The sequence below is a fragment of the Manihot esculenta genome, chromosome 7 (assembly GCF_001659605.2).
Source record: "Manihot esculenta cultivar AM560-2 chromosome 7, M.esculenta_v8, whole genome shotgun sequence".
NCBI classification, from domain to species: domain Eukaryota; kingdom Viridiplantae; phylum Streptophyta; class Magnoliopsida; order Malpighiales; family Euphorbiaceae; genus Manihot; species Manihot esculenta.
The window spans coordinates 25496845-25524254 of NC_035167.2; the positions used below are offsets into that span (position 1 = coordinate 25496845).

Sequence of the window (27410 nt, forward strand, 5' to 3'; positions counted from 1 at the left end):
ACACTCACGTGCCATGTGCCCCTCCTGTCCGCACCTGAAACATGCCGTTGTCCCCACCAAACAGACTCCCTTGTGCGGCCTACCGCACCTCGTACATCTGGAGCTACCCGAACCAGAGCTCGAACCATCACCTAAACCCAGACCAGACTTTATCTGATCCCAGAACTTGCTCTTCTTCGATCTTCTGAGGCCTCTGCCTCCCTTCTTACTCTTTGTGACAGCCTCGCTCAGAGGGGAGAGATTAACCTCACTTGTCCCCGGGACTTTGGAACCCGAAGACTGTGCCACGTACTGTTTAACTGTCCCTTGAATGATGGCACTAGCCTCCATTTTCCGTGCCATATCCACTATAGCATGGAAACTCTCCCTTTCTGCTGATTGAATCAACGAGGAATACCTGGAGTGAAGCTTCATAACATATCTCCTAGACTTCTTCAGGTCTGTGTCAAGACCTTGTCCTGCAAACGGCAACAGCTCCAGGAACCTGTCTGTAAACTCATCTACACTCATCTCTTCCGTCTGCCTTAGTTGCTCAAACTCAATCATCTTCAGTTCTCTGGAACTATCTGGAAAAGCCCATCCTGCAAACTCATTGGCAAACTGCTCCCAGGATAAGCTTCCAACCTTGGGTCCACATAGTTTTTGAACCATTCCCTTGCCTTCTTGCATTTCAATGTGAACCCTGCCATCTGAATGGCTCTACTGTCACTTGCTCCCAACTCATCAGTTATCATCTTCACCGTTCTGAGGTACTCAAAAGGGTCATCACCTGATTCAAACTTGGGGGCATCCAACTTTAGGTAGTCTGTCATCTTTACTTTACCCCCAACTGATGAACCAGGTTTGGGTATCTGGACATCAGGGACTATTGGTTCTGTTGGCGGTGGAGGAGGTGCAGCATTCCCTGGGTTAGAGTTTGCTGGACCTGGGTAGAAAGATGAGGATGGAAACATGGGGTACTGTGGGTACGGTGGGTAAAAGGGAGGATAGGGCATAAAGGTGGGATATGGGCTGTAATGAAAGAAATCCGATGTACCTCCCATCGGATACCCTGGCCCTTGCGGGTAGGGTGGATACTGTGGTGGAACAAAGCCCGAGGCCTGAGTGCCTCCTTGGGACTCTCCCATATCCTCTTCTGACATACTCATGCCCAAACTACTATCTCTTCTCTGATTATCCTCCTCTGTTTCCATCACATCCGCTGACATATCACCCTGAACTGATCTCCTCCGACTTGCATCAAAAGACCTTCTAGGGTCCCTTGATGTACCTTCCCTGATTGTCCTACAAGATCTTGCCCTCTGCAGAGCAGGGGAATGGGCATCCATGCCCTCATTCTCTGGCGGAGCTCCAGTCAATCTAGCAGATCGACGAGTTCCTCTCATCTTGACTTCTGAAAGCATAACATATCACATAAACATTAGCATCATACGGTCCATGTGGAAACACATGAACCGACCTCACATACATAGCATAACATTAATGCACATGCATATCATCATGGCATTTCACATCATCATACAAGACAGGACTCCACATCCTATCCTAGTGGACATGATCTTTCCTATTGTGCTTGCCCTTCTATAACCTCTATGAGCCCGACACACTATAGGTCCGACCATGTGAACCTAGGGCTCTGATACCATTCTGTAACGACCCGAAAATCCGGACCGCTACCGGCGCTAGGATCCAGATCGGCATAAGGCCGCCGGGACCCGTAGCAAGCCTACTATGCATCCTGTACAGTCGGTATAATCCCAAACATGAACAAACATTTCCATAAAACATTTAAAACTTTACCTTTAACCAGCTTGACCTGTGTATGCACTATGACTGAACTCATAGAACCCCTAGGGTCAGCATACCCTATGTCAAACTCGGTCCAACATATATATATATATCAACATAAAATAAAACTCATGCACAAAGGGATTATCCAACTCGGGCCAAGCACAATACTATAACTCTGAACATATTACATAATATCATTTTGTCATACAACTCTTTTACATCATTACATAAACTTACATTACATCATGTCCACTACTATTCTATTACACATCATAACCATAGCCATAGCCTGGTGACTTCCTGAACTATCTCTGACCCTGCATACCTGGGGTTAGGGGAGAGGGGTGAGCTATAAAGCCCAGTGAGCAGAAACCATACAAGAAAAACAGTTCATTTTAAAGTATGCTATCATGGAATGCATCACATCACAAACATATCACATCAAGGATGAATTTGTCACCAATAGCCCTCTACATATCGTAATATGTCCAACTATACCAGGGGCGATGAGGCCACACCTAGTATTCGCTTACTTAACTCATATCATAACATGTCCAACTACACCAGGGGCGATTAGGCCTCACCTAGTGTTCGCTTACATAACATAGTGCCAGGGGCGACCTGGTCTTTCTATCTCATATCATACCATGTCATATCATATCATATCATATCGTACTGAGGGCTAGAGGATCATTCAAGATTCATCCACATCACTTCATCATATTATGCAATGCATCATATTCGTGAATTCTAATGCAATACAACCTACTACATAACATGGTAATCATGATGCATGAACATGCTTAACATTTGATTTATTTTAAAACATAAGGTTCAGTTCCACTCACCTTTGACTAGCTCTGGGCCGACTCTGAAACGGCTGACACTGCTAAACACCTCGGTTCCTCGGGTCCGATCCTACACAGGTGGACTCCAGTGAGGTGCCAAACACACTCTAAACAACTCATAAACAACTCCCCAAAAACCCCCTAAAACATCATAGAAACATGCATACAGAACACTCATGAAAGGGCTGGACAGGGCACTTTCGGCGGCCGAAGGTCCCTTCCAGAGACGAAAGTCATGCAGGTTCGGGGGCACCTTCGGCGGCCGAACCCTCTCTCCAGAGACGAAAGTCAGGCACTTTCGGCGGCCGAACATCACCTTCGGCGGCCGAAAGTCTGCTCCAGCTCCGAAACACAACTTTCGGAGACAAGGTTTGGCGGCCAATCCATGCATCCATAGGCAGGTTCGGCGGCCGAAACCACCTTCGGCGGCCGAACCTGAGTTCGTCCAGAACTCAGCCTCATGCACCAACAGCCTCCCAAACCATTTCAAACACCCCAAAACAAGCACCCAACTTCTTAACACATGCACAAACTCTTAACCATGCACAAAGGAGCTTAACAACTTGATTAAACTCCAAAAACAACATCAAAAGCATACATAGATAGCTTATGACCCACATAGGCCAAAACCATCAAAACAACCCATAATCTCACTTGCTCTTTCCCAATCATGCATACACTCTCCCACATGCATAAACTAGCTCAAACCTTCCACATAACATCACATAAACACACATTGGGCACAAAACCCACATAAACCCTAACATGCTTATCTACCCATACTCAACCATCAAAACATCATTAAACTAACTTAAAACTTCATTAAAACACTAGGAAAGCAAGGATCTACACTTACCTCTTGAAGATCGAGAGGTGGTGCGATCTCTAACTCGGAGGTGTGGAGGATCCAAGCTCCAAAAGCCTCCAAACTTCCAAAACTTCTATTTGGGCTTCAAAACTTCAAAACAAAGGTAGATCTCATGAAAAACTTGAGGGATGGGTAGAGAAAACATGAAAACGACCAAAGGAGGACAAAAACTCACCTGAGCTCGAGAATGGGGAGAAAACTCGCCCATTTCCGGTCTGAGGGCTCTTTATAGGTGGCCTGCTGAACCACCTTCGGCAGCCTAACGTGCCCCCTAAACTCATGCATGTCCGGTGGCCAAACTTGAGGTTCGGCGGCCTAACCTTGGCTCATTCAAACAAGGCTTTCGGAGGCCAAAGGCACTCCCGAAACCTTCCCATGTTCGGCGGCCGAACTTAACTTTCGGCGGCCGAACCTGGCAAATGCCTCCTTGGTCTTTTCTTTTCAAAACTCAATTCTTTTTCCATTTAAAACCATGAAATCAGTAAAAACATTTTAGAAACCACATTTTAACCCTCTAGAAGACTCTGGCATCATCAAAATTCCAGATTCCAACGGAGATTCCGCCGGAAGGTAGGGATTCCGATACCGGAATCTAGCCGGATATTACAAAAAACTTCAGGGTGCATGTTGGCATGGTCAATAGAGATAGGCTCTTGCTACCTAATATATCGGCATCCAACGATGATTAAAGAACAAGTGTTAGCTAATATCATAGTTGAATGCTCCTTCAACACAATCTTGGAATTAACGAATGAGGAAAAGACTAGCTCGCCAAATTACCAACAGTCAAAGAGCTCGCTTGATGCTTTAGAAAAGGAATTCTCGTGGAATATATTTCTAGTTGAGGCAACCAATTCATCAAGAAGTGGGGCAAGAATATAAAAAGGAAAAGTCAACCCCTTGGTTGAGTTGTGTGGCTCTTGAGGAAGCCTATTACATTATTAAAGAGATACACCATAGGATATGTAGGGCCTTTGAAGGGGTAATAACACTAGCCAATAATATTTTTAGATAGGGATACTTTTGGCCGACCTTGAAAAGAGAAGTGGTAGAGTTTGTGAAAAGGTGAGATGAATGCTAGCGATTCGGTTATAGGATCAATGTGCCAGCAGTCCTTCAGAAAAGTATCTCAAGTCCTTAACCTTTTTCCCAATGGAGCATATACCTGATTGGACCTTTTTCGAAGACAATTGGTAAGAGAATTCTTAGTAGTAGCTATGGAATATTTCTTTAAATAGGGTCATATTGTTATCGTTTCAGCATCCCATGGACTCTGATCTCTGATAATGGAAAATAATTTGATCACAAGGGGTTTAAAAAGTTTACCGAAAACCTAGGAATCTAGAATAAGTTCTCATCTATAGCCCACCCACAAACTAATTATCAAATAGAAGTGATGAATAGAGTAATCTTTCAAAGCTTAAAGAAGAGGCTAAATGGAGTAAATAAAAATTAAGCAGACAAGCTCTCAAGTATCCTATAGGCCTTCTGAACTACCTTAAGAATGAAAATCGATGAAACCTTTTTTTTTTTTACTTATGGAATAGAAGCAGTAATATCTGTAGAGCTGCAAGTCTTGATGCATTGAGTACAGTTCAATAGCGAGGCCGCTAATAAAGAGAAGCTTAAAGGCAACCTAGATGCCTTGAATGAAACCAAGGACAAGGCTCATTTACAAACCGCAACGTATCAATCATGATTAGCTAAGTATTATAATCAAAAAGTGAAAGAAATAACCTTAAGGGCGAGTGAACTAGTATTAAGAAGATTGTAAGTAATAGGGAAACGAGTTGCTATAAGGAAACTTATGCCATCTTGTAAAGGACCATTCAAAGTAACTAAGATCATCAAGCTAAGAGTTTATAGAATTGAAGATTTGCAAGGAAAAGTTGAGTAGCATGCCAAGAATACTCAACACTTAAAGAGGTAATTCAGTAAGGAAAATTTCATTGAATTGTGTTTGATTATGTATGACAATGAGCTATAATCTGTGAATGATCATACTAAATTTAAATAAAGCAATGAGCTCATTAATAAACTAATTAATCCATTAATCATATTATTTAAATTTTAGTCCAATGTCTCATGTCCAACCCATATTAACTACTACGAGAAGCCACAATTGAATATATAGTCTAAAACAATAATTAAAAATGGTAGAGTTAGCATGAATCCAACAAATAAATTTATAAATTCTATCTCTTTTATATGTTCTTTCAAATATTTTGTAACGACCCGAAAATCGGACCGCTACCGGCGCTAGGATCCGGGTCGACTTAAGGCCGCCGGGACCCGTAGCAAGCCTAACCTGCATCCTGTGAATCTGCTTAATCCCATACATGATCAACAACATACATAAAAATTAAAACTTTTCTTTCCATATACATCAACCAAACTCAACCTGCGCATATACATCATACATAACATAATCATAACATCGATCCCTCAGTGGGATCTCATCAATGCCCCCAATGGGTAACATAACATATGCTGAGTTGGTTTACATAAACATCATAAACTAGCCAAGATCATGTATTAAAAGGGATTACAACATCTATGGTCAAGCACACCTCTAATCATCCATAAACATCATCACATAGCTATACTGTAATTAAGACATTACATTACATTTTGATCACGTCCATAACTAGCTATTACATAAACATGACTTCTTTACTCTATCCGGACTCCCGCACTATACCGTACCTGCAAGCCTGGGGGTAAGGGAGAGGGGTGAGCTAAAAGCCCAGTGAGCAGAATAATAAAACATTATATCTTAAAATTTTCATGCTTTCATGAAATGCGTCGCATCACAAACAATTCACATCATGGATGAACTTGTCACCAAATAGCCCTCCATAAGTCTAATTTTTGCCAGGGGCGTAGAGCAGGCTCGCCTGGACTCCCATGTCATATCATACATACCAATTATGCCGGGGGCGTAGAGCAGGCACACCCGGACTTCCATAGAATAATGCCAGGGGCGTAGAGCAGGCCCACCTGGACTTCCATGCCTAGTACATAAGGGCTAATGGATCATTCAATATTCATCCGCATCTAACAGCATAAAATGCAATGCAACATCTTCGTGAGATCTAATGCAAGCAACCTATAATATCACATGGTAGTCATGATGCATGAACATGCTAGAAAATTTATATTTCATTAATTTAAAACTTAAGGGTTTATTCTACTCACCTCTGGCTAGTTCTGACCAGACACTGAAGCAGCTATCACTGCTGGGGTCCTCGGTTCCTCGGGTCCGAACCTACACAGGTGGACTAAAATGAGGGACCAAACATATGTGAACATGACTCTAAACTACTCCCCAAAAACCCCTTAAAACATTATGAAAACATCACATAAAAACATGCAAGAAATAGCTGAACAGGGCACTTTCGGCGGCAGGTTCGGCGGCCGAAAGTCCCTCCAGAGCCGAAAGTCAGGCAGGTTCGGCGGCACCTTCGGCGGCCGAACCTCCCAGACAGATCCGAAAGTCTTCTTTCGGGGGTAAGCTTCGGCAGCCGAATGCTGCCTCCACAAGGGGGTTCGGCGGCCGAAACTCCCTTCGGCGGCCGAACCTGGTTTCTGCCAGAAGGGCAGAAACTTGGTTCACATGAACCCCTTGCCTCCCAAAACCTCAAAACATGCATACAAGTTCCTAGGGGTCTCAAACAGTCATATACCCCAACTACAACACTTCAAACACACCCAATCAACACACATTGTTCAAAACATTAATATTAATCCAAACTCAACATATAACCTAACATGCCTTTCTACCCATAGATCTTGCATAAAACTTATTTAAAACACATAAGGAGCTTAAGATCGGCTCTTACCTCTTGAAGATCGAGAGGGAGACGACCTAAACTTGGAGATCCACGAAAATGAGCTCCTGAGTTCCCAAAGCTCCAAAACTTGGTTTAAATGCTCAAAACTTGCAATGTGAGTTTAAAACTCAAGAAAAATGGAAGAGGTTTGGAGGAAGAACACAAGAGTTGCAAAGGGAAGGTCGGAAGCTTGCTGTGGCCGAAAATGGGAGAAAACTCGCCCATTTCGGCTAAGTGCCCCTTTTATAGGTGGCTGGCCAGGCCACGTTCGGGGGCCGAATGCGCTTCCGCATCCATGCAATGTTCGGCGGCCGAACTTGATTTTCGGCGGCCGAAACTGGACTTCCCTAACTCATGCTTTCGGGGGCCTAACGTGCCTCCAAAACGCATGCATGTTCGGCGGCCGAACTTGACTTTCGGCAGACGAACCTGGCTTTTCCTCCAAGGACTTTTCATGCAAAAACTCATTTAATTTCATACTTAAAATCATAAAACACATTAAAACATTTTTATAAAACATGATTCTACCCTTCTAGAGGTCTCCGGCATCCGAGATTCCACCGGACGGTAGGAATTCCGATACCGGAGTCTAGCCGGGTATTACATTCTCCCCCCCTTAAGAACATTCGTCCCCGAATGTTCCTCAACTAGTACATACATAGCAAACAACATAGCATACATACATGAAATACATAGAGACTAACCTTAAAAGAAATGAGGATATTGCCGGAGCATAGACTCCCGTGTCTCCCAAGTACATTCTTCTAAATTGTGGTGGTTCCAAAAGACTTTCACCATCGGGATTTCCTTGTTTCTCAGCTTCCTAATCTGGGTGTCTATGATCCGTACTGGCTGCTCAACATAGGTGAGATCCTCTTGGATCTCCACATCAGGCTCACTAAGAACCTTGCCCGGATCTGACACGAACTTTCTCAACATAGAAACATGGAAAACCGGATGGATTCTCTCCATTGAAGCAGGCAAATCTAGCTTGTACGATACATTCCCAATCTTTTGCAAGACTTTAAAGGGTCCGATGTACCGCGGAGCCAGCTTACCCTTCCTCCCGAACCGAACCACTCCTCTCATTGGAGACACCTTGAGCAATACCAGATCCCCCTCCTGAAACTCTACTAGTCTTCTGCGGATGTCTGCATAACTCTTTTGCCTGCTTGCAGCCGTCTTAATTCTCTCTCTGATTATGGGTACCACCCTGCTGGTGATCTCTACTAACTCAGGCCCTGCCAAGGCCCTTTCTCCAACTTCCTCCCAGCAAACAGGTGACCTGCACTTCCTCCCGTACAAAGCTTCATATGGAGCCATCCCGATGCTAGCATGATGACTGTTATTGTAGGCAAACTCCACCAAAGGTAGATGCTGCCTCCAAGAACCGCCAAAGTCCAGCACACACATTCTAAGCATATCCTCGATAGTCTGGATGGTCCTTTCTGACTGTCCGTCAGTCTGTGGATGGAAGGCAGTACTGAAATCCAACCTGGTACCCATGGCATCCTGCAGACTCCGCCAAAACCTGGAGGTGAACTGGGGCCCTCTATCTGACACTATAGAAATAGGAACCCCATGCAGTCTGATTATCTCATCTACATACACCTGCGCCAACTTGTCCACAGAGTAGCCACTCTTGACAGGGATGAAGTGAGCAGATTTGGTGAGTCTGTCCACAATCACCCATATGGAGTCCAATCTGTTGGACGCTGCCGGTAACCCCACTACGAAGTCCATAGCTACATTTTCCCATTTCCACTCTGGAATAGGTAGCGGGTTAAGCATTCCAGCCGGCTTCTGATGTTCCAGCTTCACCCTCTGACACACTTCGCAGGCTGACACAAACTGTGCCACTTCTCTCTTCATAGTTGGCCACCAATAAACTTTCTTCAGATCTTGATACATTTTGGTGGCTCCGGGGTGAATGCTGTATCTTGCATTATGAGCCTCTCTCATAATGTCTCCTTTTAGCCCTATGTCATCTGGTACACACATTCGACTCCCATAGCGGAGGATCCCCTTGTTGTCAAATCTGAACTCGCTGTCCTTGCCTGACTGAACAGTCCTGGCAATCTTCACTAACTCTGGGTCCTCATGCTGTTTCTGAGCCACCTGCTCCAGAAACACGGGTGTCACTTTCATCTGAGCAACCAAGGCACATGTACCAGACAACTCCAACTGTAGACCTTCCTCAATGAGCTTGTAAAACTCCTTCACCACTGGTCTCCTCTCTGCCGTGATGTGGGATAGACTGCCTAGTGACTTCCGGCTTAGGGCGTCTGCCACGACATTCGCCTTACCCGGATGATACTGAATCTTGCAATCATAGTCACTTAGCAGCTCTACCCATCTCCTCTGTCTCAAGTTCAAATCCCTCTGACTCAAGATGTACTGCAAGCTTTTATGATCTGTAAAGATCTCACATTTTACCCCATAGAGGTAGTGTCTCCACATCTTGAGTGCAAAGATTACTGATGCCATCTCAAGGTCATGTGTGGGGTAATTCAACTCATGCTTCTTTAGCTGCCTTGAAGCATAAGCAATCACCCTCTCCTTTTGCATCAGTACACAACCCAGTCCCACACGGGACGCATCACAAAAGACTGTAAAGTCCTCATCACTAGATGGCAGAGCTAACACTGGTGCTGAAGTCAACCTCTTCTTAAGCTCTTCAAAACTCTCCTCGCACTGGTCGGTCCACAGAAACTTCTGATTCTTCCTAGTTAGTCTGGTCAGAGGAGCTGCAATTTTCGAGAAGTCCTGCACGAACCTCCTGTAGTAACCTGCTAAACCCAAGAAACTTCTGATCTCTGTCACTGAAGTGGGTCTAGGCCAGTTAGCCACAGCTTCTACCTTCTTGGGGTCTACCTCTATTCCATTTTCTGACACCACATGCCCCAAGAATGAAATGCTCCTCAGCCAGAACTCACACTTAGAGAACTTGGCATACAAGCCATGCTCCCTCAAGGTCTGTAGAACCATCCTCAGATGATGGGCATGCTCCTCTGCATTCCTGGAATACACTAGGATATCATCTATGAAGACAATAACGAAGTGATCCAGGTACTGGCTAAACACTCTATTCATGAGATCCATGAATGCTGCAGGGGCGTTAGTTAACCCGAACGGCATCACAAGGAACTCAAAATGCCCATATCTGGTCCTGAAAGCTGTCTTTGGCACGTCCTCTTCCCTGATCCTCAACTGATGATACCAGGACCTCAGATCTATTTTGGAGAAACAACCCGCTCCTGCTAGCTGGTCGAATAGATCGTCGATCCTTGGCAAAGGGTACTTGTTCTTGGTAGTGACTTTGTTCAACTGTCTGTAGTCGATACAAAGTCTAAGGGATCCATCCTTCTTTCTCACAAACAAAACGGGAGCACCCCAGGGTGAGGTACTCGGTCGGATGAAGCCCTTGTCTACCAACTCCTGCAACTGCTCCTTCAACTCTTTCAATTCTGCTGGCGCCATCCTGTAGGGAGGGATAGAGATCGGTCGGGTTCCAGGCATCAGTTCTATCTCGAACTCTATCTCCCTAGCAGGTGGTAAGCCTGGCAGCTCGTCTGGGAACACGTCTAAGAACTCTCTCACCACTGGCACCGAGGCGGGCTCTCTAACCTGACTGCTAAGCTCTCTCACATGAGCCAAATACCCCTGACATCCCCTCCTGAGCAACCTACGAGCCTGAAGAGCTGATATCAGACCTCTAGGTGTACCCCTCCTGTCTCCTCTGAAGACAACCTCAGACCCATCCTGACCTCTGAACCTGACTACCTTGTCCCTGCAGTCCAAGGTAGCACCATGGGTAGATAACCAGTCCATCCCTAGAATGACGTCAAAATCTGTCAAATCTAGAACCACTAGGTCGGCGGACAAGCATCTTCCCTCAACAAACACAGGACTATACTGGCAGACTGACTCTGCCACTGATGGATCACACTTGGGTCCACTGACCCAGAGAGGACACTCTAACCCAGAAGTCATCAGACCTAACCTCCCCACGGCTCTCGGAGCAATAAAAGAATGAGATGCACCAGGGTCCATCAATGCATACACATCAGAACACCCGATGATGAGATTACCTGCCACCACGGTGTTAGATGCATCTGCCTCCTGCTGTGTCATCGTGAAGATCCGTGCTGGTGCTGATGGACCTTCACCTCTGAAACCCGCTGAAGAAGAGGCTGCTCCTCTCCCTCTGCCTCTGCCACTGGCTTGAGTCATGGCTGGAGCTACTGGCTGTGCCACACTACCAGAAGCTGTCTGATGGGACTGTGTCACCATAGCTGCTCTAGGACACTCTCGTGCCATGTGTCCCTCTTGCCCACATCTGAAGCAGGCTGCCGTCCCAAACCGACATACTCCCCTGTGCGGCTTCCCACATTTCATGCATACTGTATTTTCTGCACCCGAGCTCGAGCCACTGCCTAATCCCAGACTTGACTTAATCTTGTTCCAGAACTTGTTCTTCTTTGACTTCCTGCGGCCTCTGTCCCATTTCTTACTACCTGAAGCTGCTGCACTCAGAGAAGAAGAGCCTGGGGTCTTAGAACCAGAAGGCTGTGCCACTGACTGTTTTACTTTCCCTTCGATGATCGCACTAGCCTCCATCCTCCGAGCCATATCCACTATAGCATGAAAACTCTCCCTCTCTGCTGACTGAATCAAGGAGGAATACCTGGAGTGAAGCTTCATGATATACCTCCTTGACTTCTTCTGATCTGTATCCAGATTCTGCCCAGCATATGGCAACAGTTCCAAAAATCTGTCTGTGTATTCGTCTATGCTCATCTCCTCGGTCTGCCTCAACTGTTCAAATTCTATCATCTTCTGTTCCCTTGAGCTATCAGGGAAAGCCCATCCTGCAAATTCATTAGCAAACTCCTCCCATGAAAGACTGTCCACCCTTGGCTTCACATAGCTTTTGAACCACTCACGGGCCTTCTTACACTTTAGGGTGAACCCAGCCATCTGAATGGCTCTACTGTCATCAGCTCCAATTTCATCTGTTATCATCTTGACCCTCTCCAAATATACAAATGGGTCTTCACCTGACTCAAACTGGGGAGCACCCAACTTCATGTAGTCAATCATCTTCACCCTGCTCCCTCCAGATGAGCTAGGTTTGGGGTCTTGGTTTGTTTGGACAGCAGGTGCTGCTGGTGGTGGAGGAGGTGCAACATTTTCCGAGGTAGGGTTTTCTGGATTTGGATAGTAAGGTGGGGGTGGATACATTGGGTATTGCGGGTATGGTGGGTAGTATGGTGGGTATGGCATATGAGTGGGATATGGGGTGAAGCTAGGGTAATCCGATGTACCTCCCATCGAATACCCGGGATTATGTAGAAAGGGTGGGTACTGGGGTGGCTGAACAAATCCCGAGGCCTGGGTGTCTCCTTGGGACTCTCCCATACCCTCTTCTGACATACTAACACCTAGACTGCCATCCCTCCTCTGATCAACATCCATATCATCTCCCACATCCTCTGACATACCGCCTTGAACAGTCCCCCTTACTGATCTGCTTCTTCCCAGATCTAAAGACCTTCTAGGGTCTCTTACTGCCCTTTCCCTGCTTAACCTACTAGACATTGCCCTAGGCAATGCTGGAGGACGGGCGCTCATGCCCTCATCCTCAGGTGGTACTCCAGTCAATCTGGCTGATCGACGAGTTCCCCTCATCCTGTTTTCTGAAAAACAGTACACATCACAAGCAAACATTAGCATCATATGGTTCATGTGGGCACACATGAACCCGCATCACATATCATAGCATATCATTAATGCACATGCAAATCATCATGACATTTCACATCATCATACAAGATAGGACTCCACATCCTATCCTAGTGGACATGATCTTTCCTATTGTGCTTGACCTTCTATAACATCTATGAGCCCGACACTCTAGGTCCGACCATATGAACCTAGGGCTCTGATACCATTTTGTAACGACCCGAAAATCGGACCGCTACCGGTGCTAGGATCCGGGTCGACTTAAGGCCGCCGGGACCCGTAGCAAGCCTAACCTGCATCCTGTGAACCTGCTTAATCCCATACATGATCAACAACATACATAAAAATTAAAACTTTTCTTTCCATATACATCAACCAAACTCAACCTGCGCATATACATCATACATAACATAATCATAACATCGATCCCTCAGTGGGATCTCATCAATGCCCCCAATGGGTAACATAACATATACTGAGTTGGTTTACATAAACATCATAAACTAGCCAAGATCATGTATTAAAAGGGATTACAACATCTATGGTCAAGCACACCTCTAATCATCCATAAACATCATCACATAGCTATACTGTAATTAAGACATTACATTACATTTTGATCACATCCATAACTAGCTATTACATAAACATGACTTCTTTACTCTATCCGGACTCCCGCACTATACCGTACCTGCAAGCCTGGGGGTAAGGGAGAGGGGTGAGCTAAAAGCCCAGTGAGCAGAATAATAAAACATTATATCTTAAAATTTTCATGCTTTCATGAAATGCGTCGCATCACAAACAATTCACATCATGGATGAACTTGTCACCAAATAGCCCTCCATAAGTCTAATTTTTGCCAGGGGCGTAGAGCAGGCTCGCCTGGACTCCCATGTCATATCATACATACCAATTATGCCGGGGGCGTAGAGCAGGCACACCCGGACTTCCATAGAATAATGCCAGGGGCGTAGAGCAGGCCCACCTGGACTTCCATGCCTAGTACATAAGGGCTAATGGATCATTCAATATTCATCCTCATCTAACAGCATAAAATGCAATGCAACATCTTCGTGAGATCTAATGCAAGCAACCTATAATATCACATGGTAGTCATGATGCATGAACATGCTAGAAAATTTATATTTCATTAATTTAAAACTTAAGGGTTTATTCTACTCACCTCTGGCTAGTTCTGACCAGACACTGAAGCAGCTATCACTGCTGGGGTCCTCGGTTCCTCGGGTCCGAACCTACACAGGTGGACTAAAATGAGGGACCAAACATATGTGAACATGACTCTAAACTACTCCCCAAAAACCCCTTAAAACATTATGAAAACATCACATAAAAACATGCAAGAAATGGCTGAACAGGGCACTTTCGGCGGCAGGTTCGGCGGCCGAAAGTCCCTCCAGAGCCGAAAGTCAGGCAGGTTCGGCGGCACCTTCGGCGGCCGAACCTCCCAGACAGATCCGAAAGTCTTCTTTCGGGGGTAAGCTTCGGCAGCCGAATGCTGCCTCCACAAGGGGGTTCGGCGGCCGAAACTCCCTTCGGCGGCCGAACCTGGTTTCTGCCAGAAGGGCAGAAACTTGGTTCACATGAACCCCTTGCCTCCCAAAACCTCAAAACATGCATACAAGTTCCTAGGGGTCTCAAACAGTCATATACCCCAACTACAACACTTCAAACACACCCAATCAACACACATTGTTCAAAACATTAATATTAATCCAAACTCAACATATAACCTAACATGCCTTTCTACCCATAGATCTTGCATAAAACTTATTTAAAACACATAAGGAGCTTAAGATCGGCTCTTACCTCTTGAAGATCGAGAGGGAGACGACCTAAACTTGGAGATCCACGAAAATGAGCTCCTGAGTTCCCAAAGCTCCAAAACTTGGTTTAAATGCTCAAAACTTGCAATGTGAGTTTAAAACTCAAGAAAAATGGAAGAGGTTTGGAGGAAGAACACAAGAGTTGCAAAGGGAAGGTCGGAAGCTTGCTGTGGCCGAAAATGGGAGAAAACTCGCCCATTTCGGCTAAGTGCCCCTTTTATAGGTGGCTGGCCAGGCCACGTTCGGGGGCCGAATGCGCTTCCGCATCCATGCAATGTTCGGCGGCCGAACTTGACTTTCGGCGGCCGAAACTGGACTTCCCTAACTCATGCTTTCGGAGGCCTAACGTGCCTCCAAAACGCATGCATGTTCGGCGGCCGAACTTGACTTTCGGCGGCCGAACCTGGGTTTTCCTCCAAGGACTTTTCATGCAAAAACTCATTTAATTTCATACTTAAAATCATAAAACACATTAAAACATTTTTATAAAACATGATTCTACCCTTCTAGAGGTCTCCGGCATCCGAGATTCCACCGGACGGTAGGAATTCCGATACCGGAGTCTAGCCGGGTATTACATATTTGTTCTATTATATCTACTTATAAAATTCATTAAATCATGTTACCAACCAATAGAGACCATGGAGTATAGTGACATGATAGTAAAGCCTGTTGCATTGAGCAGCTCCAACATAGGTTTGGTCCCCACAACAATATTGAGATGGAAAAAAAAAATCTCTGCTTGATGTAGCATAGTGATCAATTTAGGTTGGCCAAATAGTGATACTTTGAGTCTCATCTTAGACTTGGTAATAGGTCCCTTCCTATTTGTTGAGTTAAATCGAAGTACCAATCATCAATCTCAGGTCATGGACTTAGCCATATAAAAGTTAACGAGAGAACTTTTTTTTGCAGTTAAAAAAAAAAAGGGAAAATAGTTGATGTGGATGAAGGTTATTGAAACATATCAATTTCTCCTTTTAAAATGTTGTTTCTTATAGTATAGATTGTTTTTTACTGTTTTGAAGATGTTGGGGAATTAATAGAGAAAAAGAAAATTATCTCTCATTCTAATTTGATACAAAGAGAAATTTCTCACAAATTTTTTGTTGTTTGTAGTTTTTCTCTTGATAGACTTGCTTTTTTTGTCTCTTCCCTTATAGTGTCCCCACCCTTTGCAATCATGTGTTAGGTATACATAGATATAGATTTTCATTTTTTTTTTTTTTTGTGAATCTGAGCTACCATGAGAAAGGTTGAAGCCCAAATATGTACAGGTAGTTAATTGGATGGATTTTGACGATTGAGCTTATTTCAATTTATAACAATCCAAGAAATACTATTTAAAGATAGGTGGTAGAGTTAGCGCTTGACGGTGACTTGCAAGCTCATCCATAATTATAGAAGACTGCAACTGTCGAAGTCTTGATCTTTTCTTTTCTTTAGTAAATGAGGAATAGATTAGTAAATGAGGAATAGATCTTTTGCTACTATCAGTAGAATCATTTTTAAGCCTTTATATCTAAAACTTTCTCTAAAAATTTTCTTCTACGTCTATATGGTGCTGATCGTTGAGTAGAGGTTCAAACTTATTCTTCCTTTTCCATTCCCCTTGGATGAGGTTCTCTATTATAGTTTGGACTTGAGTGGTAATCGATTTATTTTGACTTTCTTATTATATGGATAAATATTCACTTAATTGAATCAAACTGAATTGAAGTAAAATTATAACTAACTAAAATTTTATCCATTTTTAAAATATTAATCAAACCTAATGGAATTAAAATTGAAAGAAAAAAGAATCTAACCCATATATAATCAAATAGATCGAAATAAAATAAAAAATTATTTTTCATATTATTAATTAATTAAATTATATTATTGCAATAATAATAATAAGTTTTATTTATACATAATAATAAATACAACTTATTTTAATAAAATAATAAAAAAAATGATTACAAAATTAATAATTGCAATAAAATTATGAAAACAATCATTATACATACTATTTTATTAACATCACAAAAAAATAAAATAATAATAATAGCTGAAATTTTATCGATAATAATTTAATTATTAATAATATAATCGATAAACGGTTTTACTTTATCGATTATTTTTTAATTGATAAAATTTATCGTTATTTTTTATTTTTTTTAATGTAATAAAATTATAATTAAATATATTATTTAAAAAATTTAATTATGTCTATTAATTTGATTATTAAATTAAAAATAATCAAATTGATAATTAAAAATTAATTTTTTTTATAAATTATTAATAATAATTAAATTAAACCGAATATATTTCTATCGAAATAATTCTGATCGTATTTGGTTCACGACATTAGATTTGACCAAAATCTCTGCCAACCCATGAGAAGCACACACGGAATGAAACACAAACCCTAGTCTTGATTCATGAAAGAGGCCAGCTTTTTCAACAAAGCCACAGCATGCTCACAGTTTGGTTTAAACAAATGAAATACATGCTCTTCTCCTTCAGTCTCCACAATCTCCACTTCTCCATTCCACCCACTCTTCACCAATGTCTCATAATAAAACACTCCCCTCTCTCTCAACTTATCCTTCTCAGCAATACAGATTAGCACCCTGGTGCACCCTAGGCTAGCCAACCTTGAGTCCAAAGCTGGATTGATCCTCAAATCATTGAACCCACTTGTATCTGGGCTAACAAAAAGCCATGAATCATCAACACCACCTTCTTTCCTCCCAAAGTATGGATGAATCAAGCAAATTCCAAATAACTTTACTCCATTTAGATCTTCTACTGAAGCTTGGACTCCCACGTTGTGCACAATATTGGCACCAGCACTATCACCGGCTAGAAAAACTCTGCCAAAATCTGCATGGTCCTTCAACCAGGGTTCAGAACCTCCACCATTACAATGGGAAGCCACCCATTTGAGAGCAACCCATGAGTCCTCATAAGCTGTGGGGAGAGGATTCTCGGGAGCCAATCTATAATCAATAGAAACAGCAATGACATTAGCTGCGGTAACGAGAGAGGCGAGAAAATTGTGATATGTGGGGCAAAATGGAGACCCGATTAGGAAGCCTCCACCATGAAAATAGACTAGAAGAGGAATCTTTTGGCCTGAATTTATATTGCTAGGGATGAAAATCCTGGCTGATACACCAGTTTCTGGCACGATTAGCACATCTTTGGTTGAGATTCCATCTGGGGAATTGATGGATGCAGGAACCTTGTCGGTGCCAAAGAATCTTTCCACTCGCCCATCTTTGTATGCTCTAAAAAATGAGCCGAACTCAAATGATATTTCAGTTGAAGTTGAATTCATGACTGAGACAGATTTGCAAAAGAGGAGAGAAAGAATTGAACGAAGAGTTCCTTCTTTGATGGTATATATAATGGTGGGTTTTGGTTAGCTGGGTCCGACTCAGATCAAAATCAAATAGTAAAAGGAAGACCAAGAAGAAGATGAGGTCTTGTGGATAGAAAGCGTTGAACTTTTGGCGTAAGTTTTCACATTTGCTTTTTCAACCACAAAGGGAAGTACTATTTATTTTACTATTTAATTTATGTGAATTTCCTGGTAATGGCTGCCATTTACCAGTCATCGACTGTCTTCCCATATTTTTATTTTCCAAGTCAAAGAAGATTCCGTTGCTAGCAATTCTGGAACAGAGAAGGGCTGAAAACTAACTAAATTGCAAGCCCAAATACAAAGAGTGAGGAAGAAAAAATACCCACTATCTCTAACATTAGGGACCAAGCCCACATGCAATCAAACCCTAATAGCTACAGAAAGGCACTCTAGTGTCGCGGCTCAACATCTCCTGCAACAAGAAGGCAAATCACGATGGCAGATCCTGAACAAATCTCTATTGCCACACATCTTCAAGGTCAAAGCCAGAGACTAGAGAGGGAACATGAACAAGCACACAATTGCTTAGTCCAAACTCTTTGTTCTGTAGGACATTGCTCAAACGGCTTCTACCACCTTGAAGAGTCGCAGACCAAAGGGGCAAGAGCTCAGTGTGCAAAACTAAGTACTTTTGCTTAAATAGTTATATTATTTTTTTTAAAGAAAATACATTTTATATTAAAATATAACATTTATATCAAATTATTATTATATTATTATTTGATTATTGGTATATTGTCATTTAATTTTAATTTAAAAGATATAAAATTGTTATTTATATTAAAATTAATATAAGTATAATCAATTTGGTTATATATGTAATTAGGTATAATTAAAATTGATTTTATTAATTTATATTTTATTAATATAGATGCTATTAATAAAAATACAGTGTAAATACAATTTATTAGATAAAATAATTGTATTTATCTAATTAAATTATATTATTATAAGTTAGTTATTTTATAGATCGTTAATAACTATTTCAAAATATACAGGTATAAATAATTTATTTAGATAAAATAAATTATAATTAACTAATTAGATTAGTGAAATTATATGGTTAGAAATCTTTGATAATTAACTAATATTGTATAATATATGTGATATAAAAGTAAGTCATGCGCTGAAAGGACGAGTTAAAAGCAAAACCGAAAGGAAGAGAGGCGAGGGTATGAAGGAGACCACAGAAGTTATCCGTCTACTAAAAAATATAACTAATGTGTAAAATCTGCAAGTATACGGAATCGCTTTAAGTAATAAAGTGATGAATGAGTATCGCCTTTATAGGATTGAAATTAAGTACAAAAAAATTTTACTAATATTTAGACTATCAAAATAAAGTCGGAATTAATTTAATTAAATCAAAATATAATAAATTAAAATAAACCTAAAAAATAAAATCAAAAGACATCTATACATAAAAGAATTAAGAATTCAATAAAATAGGTATATAGAACATTGACTTCAAATAACCCAATATCAAATTCAACACTTATATTTAATAATCAAATTAATTATTAATGCAAGAAAATATAACTCTAATCTATTTAATACCTTTTTCATGTTATATTAAAAATATTAATTAAACCTTAAACTCTATTTTCCAATAGTGGTATAAACCTTAATTAGTTTATTAAGTATAAGTTATAACTAATTTCAAGTTCCAAGGGATTTAACTATATTGTTTCCACTCAAGCTAAAATCTCTAAGATATTTATTATTTTAATCCGATTCACAATATTTCCTTCCAATACTAGATATGAATCAAATTATTCAAACAACACAATAGAACTCAAAAGTATTAAGCAAAATAATAAACATTTGCATTAATAAGAAAAATTAATACATAAGCCTAAAATATAATAAGATTTAAGTTACATCAAATGCTTTATATTAAAAGTTAAACACACATGAGTTCAAAATTACTAACAAAAATTATAAAATTTACAACCATCTCTATAACAAAATACAAAATAATATTAACAAACTAGAGTTTAAGGGAGAAGAAAAAAAACTCTAATGGAGGAAAGCAAACTTCAACTCTTGAACCAATTGTCCCTCTTTCCATGAAGCACCCTTCTTCTCTCTTGTTGTAGTGAGTGGCTGTTGAAAAATGGGTGTTTGAAAGACTTCTAAAGTGGCTCTCCCTTGTGAATGAGAGAAAATGAGGTTTTATAGTGTTTTGATGTTTAACCTAGGGTTTTAGAGTCAAAATAAGAAGGAAATCGAATCCTTGTAGTGTCTCACGGCTAGGCCATGCGTGAGGAGTCTTTCTCATGGTCCAACCATGAGAACCATTGCCCATTTGGGCATAAAAACATATCTCACGGCCAGGCTGTGAGATTTGGCCATTTCTCATGGCTAGGCCATGGGACATTCTAACCTGATTTTTTTTTTCTTCTATTCATTACTTCTCATGGCCTAGTTGTGAGTTTTGGTTGATTCTCATGGCCCAGCCATGAGACATTCTGCCTCTTTGACCTCCAAAATCTTCAAAATAACCTCAATTTTACTTAGAAACAAAGAAAATTAATAAAAGCTATAAATTTTAAAATTAATATCTACGAAATAAAAATTGACATACAAATATAGAAAATAACTATAAAATTGTGTTTAAAAGTGCTAAAGATAAATATAAAAATTCATCACATCAATGACCAAGGTAAGTATAAGAATTATACTCCACTGAATGACTCACAGATGCATATTTTAATGTAGATCAGGAAAAATAATAAGGAGGTTAGATAGCCTCCGCAACTCAACCTTGAGAAAGTTAGGAGGCGAGATAGGACCAAGTATTTTCATTTTCACAAAAATCACAGACATACAATGGAGTGTCGGCAGTTGAAAGATGAGATTGAAAGGTTAATAAGGGACGACACACTTTGAAAGTTCGCCAGAAAGAGTAGAGAAGAGAGGAGGCCTAAACCCGAGGTAACAACTCCTGAAATCATCCTTGACAGTGAGCCTATAGGGGTTATACATGTAATTGTAGGAGGACCCAGCGATTGCAAGAGAAAAAATAAGTGCGTCGCAAAAGACGTCCTGTCAGTTGAGTAGGAATAGTGGTCCAAATAGGAAGTAAGGTTTGGACCTGCAGACAAGGCAATAGGTTTCCATCAAAATGACCCGCTGGTTATCAGCATTTGTTATGAGTTGAGGTGAGGCGAGTTTTGGTGGGTACAGGTAGTTCTGTTAATGTCCTTATCTTAGATGTCTTTAATAAGCTATATTTAGATAAAAATCATCTTGTTTAAGTCTCCTATCCTTGTATTAGATAAGGAGAAGGTGTTTTCTCTTCTTACAAGTCCTTATTGACAATATGAGAGCTTTACAACTACAATATTGAAGCCTCCTAGACCACCATATACATAATTGATTTCTCAATTGAAGAATTTTGATCAGCGGCAAACATGGTTTTTAAATGAAATGGAAGGGACTCTAACGCATCTTGCATTTTACGGACAACATCAAAATTCAACTCATCCTAATTTTTTCAATTTTTCCGTAGGGAGTAATTATTCGGGTTCAAATCAAGTGTCGTCTTCAAATCGAATAAATAATAATTGCTTCAGTTCTGTCGAACGTGGGTTTTAGGCACAAAGGTCACAAAATAATAACATGACAGGATTACAGCAGCGTCATTTTCCACCACCTGGAGAAAGAAGGATGACTGTTGAGGAGTGAGAGATGTACAAGAATGAGACTTGTCAATATTGTGGTAAACCAGGCTATATAGCAAAGATTTGTTGGTGGATACCAAAGCAAGAAAATCAGAATAGTGATATTCCACAGACACTTACTGCGTTAACCTTGGACAACTCAGTTGTAGATACAGAATTGACGGCCGATACAGGAGCTTCCAATCATATGATAGGTAAGCATTCTTTACGTGGTAGTTTAAAAGAATATAAAGGAATATATTCAATTATGATTGGAGATGGCACTACACTTCCAATTATAGGTATAGGTAAGACAACTATTAATCAAGAAAATGTGTTACACTTAGATGATGTACTTCTAGTGCCTAATTTAAAGAGAAATTTGCTTTCTATTAGTCAACTAACATCTCAATTTTCAGTTAATTGTGTGTTTACTAATGTTGATTTTTTCTGTAAAGGAGCGAAAAACGGGACATTCATTGGTAACAGGGGAACTGAAGCATAATTTATATGTCCTATCTGATAAGCCTGAAGTCAATTTCTCCAATCGTTTTCAGTCATGTTCAAGTGAAATTTGACATCAACGCCTTGGACATCCTCAGTTTTCTACCATTAAAAAATTAATTTGTGTTTCTTGAACTACAAAATCAAAGTTTTTTTGTGATAGTTGTCAATTAGGGAAGCTTAGTAAGCTGCCTTTTATTTCTTCTACTTGTTCTAGTTTAGGTATTTTTGAAAAAATACATTGTGATTTATGGGGTCCTACTCCAGTATTGTCAATTGATATATTTAAATTTTATGCTTGTTTTGTTGATAACTTATCTAAATTTACGTGGATTGTTCCTTTAAAGCATAAGTTAGATTTTTTTGATATGTTTATGACTTTTGAGAAATATGTGCGGCCTAAATATAATAAAAACATTAAAATTTTTCTTTCCGATGGAGGAGGAGAATTTGTTAATTCTCGTTTAATAACTCATTTTCAACAAACAGGTATAGTACACTAAATTTATTGTCCTTATACACCGGAACAAACATGTATAGTAGAAAGACACCATTGTATTATACGAGAACTTGGCATGAAAATGATGTTCCTCAGTTTTGCACCTTTATATTTGTGGGTTGAGCCTTTTAGTACTACTATATATTTGATGAATAGATTGTCAACATCTACTTTTAGTTTTGATACACCATTTTTTAAGCTTTATAGAAAACATCCTGATTATGCTTCTTTAAGAGTCTTTAGTTCTAAGTGCTTTCCATACACATGGGATGCAAAAGCGAACAAATTTGAACAAAAAACAGTCATGTGTATTTTTCTTGGCTATAGTGAGAGACACAAAGGATATTAGTGTTATCATCCGAGCACCATAAAATATTTTGTTTCATGTCATGTCGTATTTGATGAAAGGAGTTTTCCTTTTCGAAAATCATCTTCTATGTTGGGAAATAGTCATGTTGATCATATTTTCAATTCATGGTTGCCATCAATTAATAGTTTAAACATTTCAAGTGATGATGTTCTGCAAGTTGCAGCCAATGATTGTCAATCCTCATCAGGTTTGTTACAATCTCACTTGAATGGTTGTTCTTCTGACCAGGTGCCAGCAGTAATGTCGCAACCAAGTCAGCAACCTATCCCTCAACTTGGAGCGCAATCTGCAACAGAAGGCCAACAACATGTTTCTATTTCTACAAAAAATGTGCAGCATAATTTGCAAGAAAATTATGGAGCCAGCAGCCGAAATGCAAAAAATATGCAGCAGAATCTACAGGAAAATTGTGCAGCCAGCAGCAGAAGCACTGAGACAGCAGTAGATTTTTATTGGTGATGCGGCAAAATAGCCTCCAAAGCAGCGACAGCAGGAGAATTTTTCTGTTTCTGTAGCAAATTTGCAGAAATTAGAGTGTTCAAGACAACAGCAACATCAGCAAGATTTTGTAAATTCAGCACAAATTTTTTTGGTGAAAAATATAGATTCTCAATAGCAGGATACTTTGACTATTTTTGCAGATAGTCCGATACCTCAACAGTAGCATTCTTTACCTGTTTCTGCAAATAATAAACAGTTACATGTTTCATCAGCTTTCTCTAAGGATGGAAGTGATTTGAGAGTTGATGGTTCCAATTCAACAGTTACAGATCATCCAATGGTTACTCAATCAAAAGCAAGTATTTTTAAATCTAATCTTAAATATGGTCTTCTACTATCTATATCACCAATTATACCTAGTGAGCCTAAGACTGTAAAAACTGCTTTGTCACATACAGGGTGGAAAACTGCTATGTCGGATGAGTTAGATGCATTACACAAAAATAGAACTTGAAAATTAGTCCCTAGAACATCTGATATGCATGTTATAGGTTCAAAATGTGTCTTTAAGTCTAAGTTAAAACCATATGGAACTTTAGAAAGATTGAAGGCTAGATTAGTAGCAAAAGGTTTTCATCAATTAGACGGTGTTGACTATATTGAAACTTTTTCCCCAGTTGTTAAACCTGGCACTATTAGATTGTTATTAACTGTTGCTTTAGTCAGAGGCTAGCCAATACGTTAGCTTGATGTGAAGAATGCTTTTTTATATGGGCACATTGCAAAGGACATTTATATGCAACAACCACCAGGTATGTCTAATAAACAAAATCTGTTGCATGTATGTAAACTACAACGTGCATTATATGGTCTTAAATAAGCACCGCGTGCTTGTTTTGATAGGTTAAGTAACTTTCTACTTAGTGTTGGTTTCTTTTGTAGTTTAGCGGATCCGTCTTTATTTATTTCTCATACATCTGAAGGTATGCTTGTGTTGTTGGTTTATGTAGATGGCATGTTGCTCACGGTTTCGTTGTTACAACTTGTTCAAACTTTTGTTCAGAATTTGAGTGTAAAGTTTGCCATGAAGGACCTAGGACCTAGGACATATTCATCGCTTTCTTAGAATTTAAATAATACATTTTGATGAAAGATTACATTTGTCTCAACCATATTGTGCTTTTTCTATTCTTGAGCGCTCAAATATGGTGCATTGTCAACCGATGCCAACACCTTTAGATGTAAAGACCAAAATTGTATCTGATTCAATTTTACTTGATGATCCAGCTTTCTATTATGGAATTGTAGGAGCACTTCAATATCTTACACTAACGCACCCAGATATTTCGTTTAGTGTAAACTATGTTTCTCAATTTATGTATGCGTCAACTGTTGCACATCTCAAATTGGTTCGCCGAATTTTTCGTTATGTCAAAGGCACAATTAGTCATGGTTTATATTTGACTTCAAAAACATCTCTTGAATTATCTGCTTTTTCCGAAAACTCGTTGATAGAGCATAATTTAGTCCATTTTATATTGATATTATTAATGAATATTTACATGATTTTTGCTTAATTTAGTGCTTTTGATATTATTTTGCAGAAAATGGTGTAAAAGGACAATTTGGAGAAAATCCCCCTAAAATTGCCTTATTTGGAGCAAAAGCGAGCAAGCCTGCCAAGTTGGATTCAAGTCAAGCTAAATGAGGAAAATATTTTGAAATTTAAATCTTCAAGATTCATATTCAAATTTTGAATTTCAAAATCCAGCTTGCTAAGGAAGCCAAATCTTGAAGATCACATGCTTGCCAACTCATACTTTGCACATTCAAAATTCACATGTGCAAGGAAAGTCTACACCTTCCTTATTTGTGCATGGGCAGCAACTTGGCACTTGGGCAGCCCTTTGGAAGCACTTGGTCAGCCTCATGAAGGTGTATGGGCAGCTAAGGACACTTGATCAACATCGCACATGGACGCGCACATGGACAGACCATTCTTGCAATTAAGGACCAAGCACTTCACCATGGACCCGCACATTCACGCACACATGGACAGCCCATTCTTGCAATTAAGGACCAGCACATGGACCAGCACATGGACCCGCACATGGACCCGCACATGGACCCGCACATTCACGCACACATGGACAGCCCATTCTTGCAATTAAGGACCAGTGCACTTCACCATTCACCCGTACATGGCCAACACTTCACCATTCACGCGCATGTGGACCACAATTGAAACCTAGGGCATGCTCCTTTCATCCTATATAAGGACTCTTAAGTGGCCGACCAAGAAAAACTCTCAACTCAGCAATTTTCGCAAGTTCGGCACAAGGCAGAAGTGAAGAATTCAATCTCTTCGGTTCTTCCTTCTTTCTTTTTCCTTTTAATTTCTGTTTTAATTCAGCCATGAGTGGCTGAATTCTTTTAATCTAGTTGAATATTGGTTGAAACTTTAGTTGTTTAATGGGTTGTGAGACTTGATCAAATATTGTTTAATTTTTGGGAGTTCAATATTCATGCAATTTCATACTTAATTTTCATATTACTTTGTTATTGAGATCTACGTTGATTTTTTATTGCAAAATAATTATTTGTTAGTTTGAATGATTTAAGTCCGTAATTGCTTAGATTATTCTTACATAAGAACACTTGGCATAAAAACCAAGGAAGTTGCATGATCTAGCGTTATCTCCATACGTTTGGGTAGCTAGGATTGGATCTCTCTATTTCTTAATGCAATTAACAGTTGTTTGTTGCCTGAGGCCCAAGGACGTTTCTTGGCAACTTGTTGATTAGTAATTGATTAGAGGACGTTCCCTAATTAATTTGATAATAAGGAGAGATAATGGTAGTGAGAATCTTATTCTATCTCCATAACTAATCTATTGAATCAACCCAAAAGAACAAAGTGTCTATGATCAATCCCAACAACTAAAGTGGATCCAATACTTCAACTAGAGCTTTCTCATTATTGATTACTTTTTATTTAATTATTTGCTTTCCATTATTATTCTCATTATTAGTTTACTACAATCAATCTCAAACCCCCCCTGTTATTTTGTTGACAGTTTTTAATCTCAATTTCAGTTTATCTCGTTTTATCCCGCTTTCAGTTTTTATCTCATTTTTAATTTATTATCGTTTCAGTTTATTTTCTTGGTCATAAAAAGAGAAATAGGTGAGTTCTCAATTCTCTGTGGATTCGATCCTTTCATCACTATCTGCAGTTATAAATTTTTGATAACCAGAAAGCTTATTTTTGACCGGTTTCGACAACCGCGAGTCACTCGTCATTACAACTTGTTCAAACTTTTGTTCAGACTTTGAGTGTAGAGTTTGCCATGAGGGACCTAGGACCTATTCATCACTTCTTTGAAATTGAAATAACATCTTCTGATGAAGGATTACATTTGTCTCAATCACATTATGCTTTTTTCATTCTTGAGCGCTCGAATATAGTGCATTGTCAACCAATGCCAATGCCTTTAGATGTAAATACCAAAGTTGTATTTGATTCAATTTTACTTAATGATCCAGCTTTCTATCTTGGAATTGTAGGAGCACTTCAATATCTTACACTA

At 40.1% G+C, this 27410-nt stretch overlaps 1 protein-coding gene across 1 annotated transcript; it reads right to left on the reverse strand.

Annotated features, from left to right (window-relative positions):
- Window positions 1–17216: 17216 nt before the first annotated feature.
- Window positions 17217–18429, reverse strand: LOC110619676 (probable carboxylesterase 2). Its single transcript, XM_021763213.2, has one exon. The coding sequence runs from the start codon at window positions 18252–18254 to the stop codon at window positions 17340–17342; it is 915 nt and encodes a 304-aa protein (XP_021618905.1). The 5' UTR covers window positions 18255–18429; the 3' UTR covers window positions 17217–17339.
- Window positions 18430–27410: the final 8981 nt, after the last annotated feature.

Excerpts from the sequence above, each read along its gene's own strand:
- LOC110619676 (XM_021763213.2), bottom strand. The coding sequence starts at position 18,254 with ATGAATTCAACTTCAACTGAAATATCATTTGAGTTCGGCTCATTTTTT.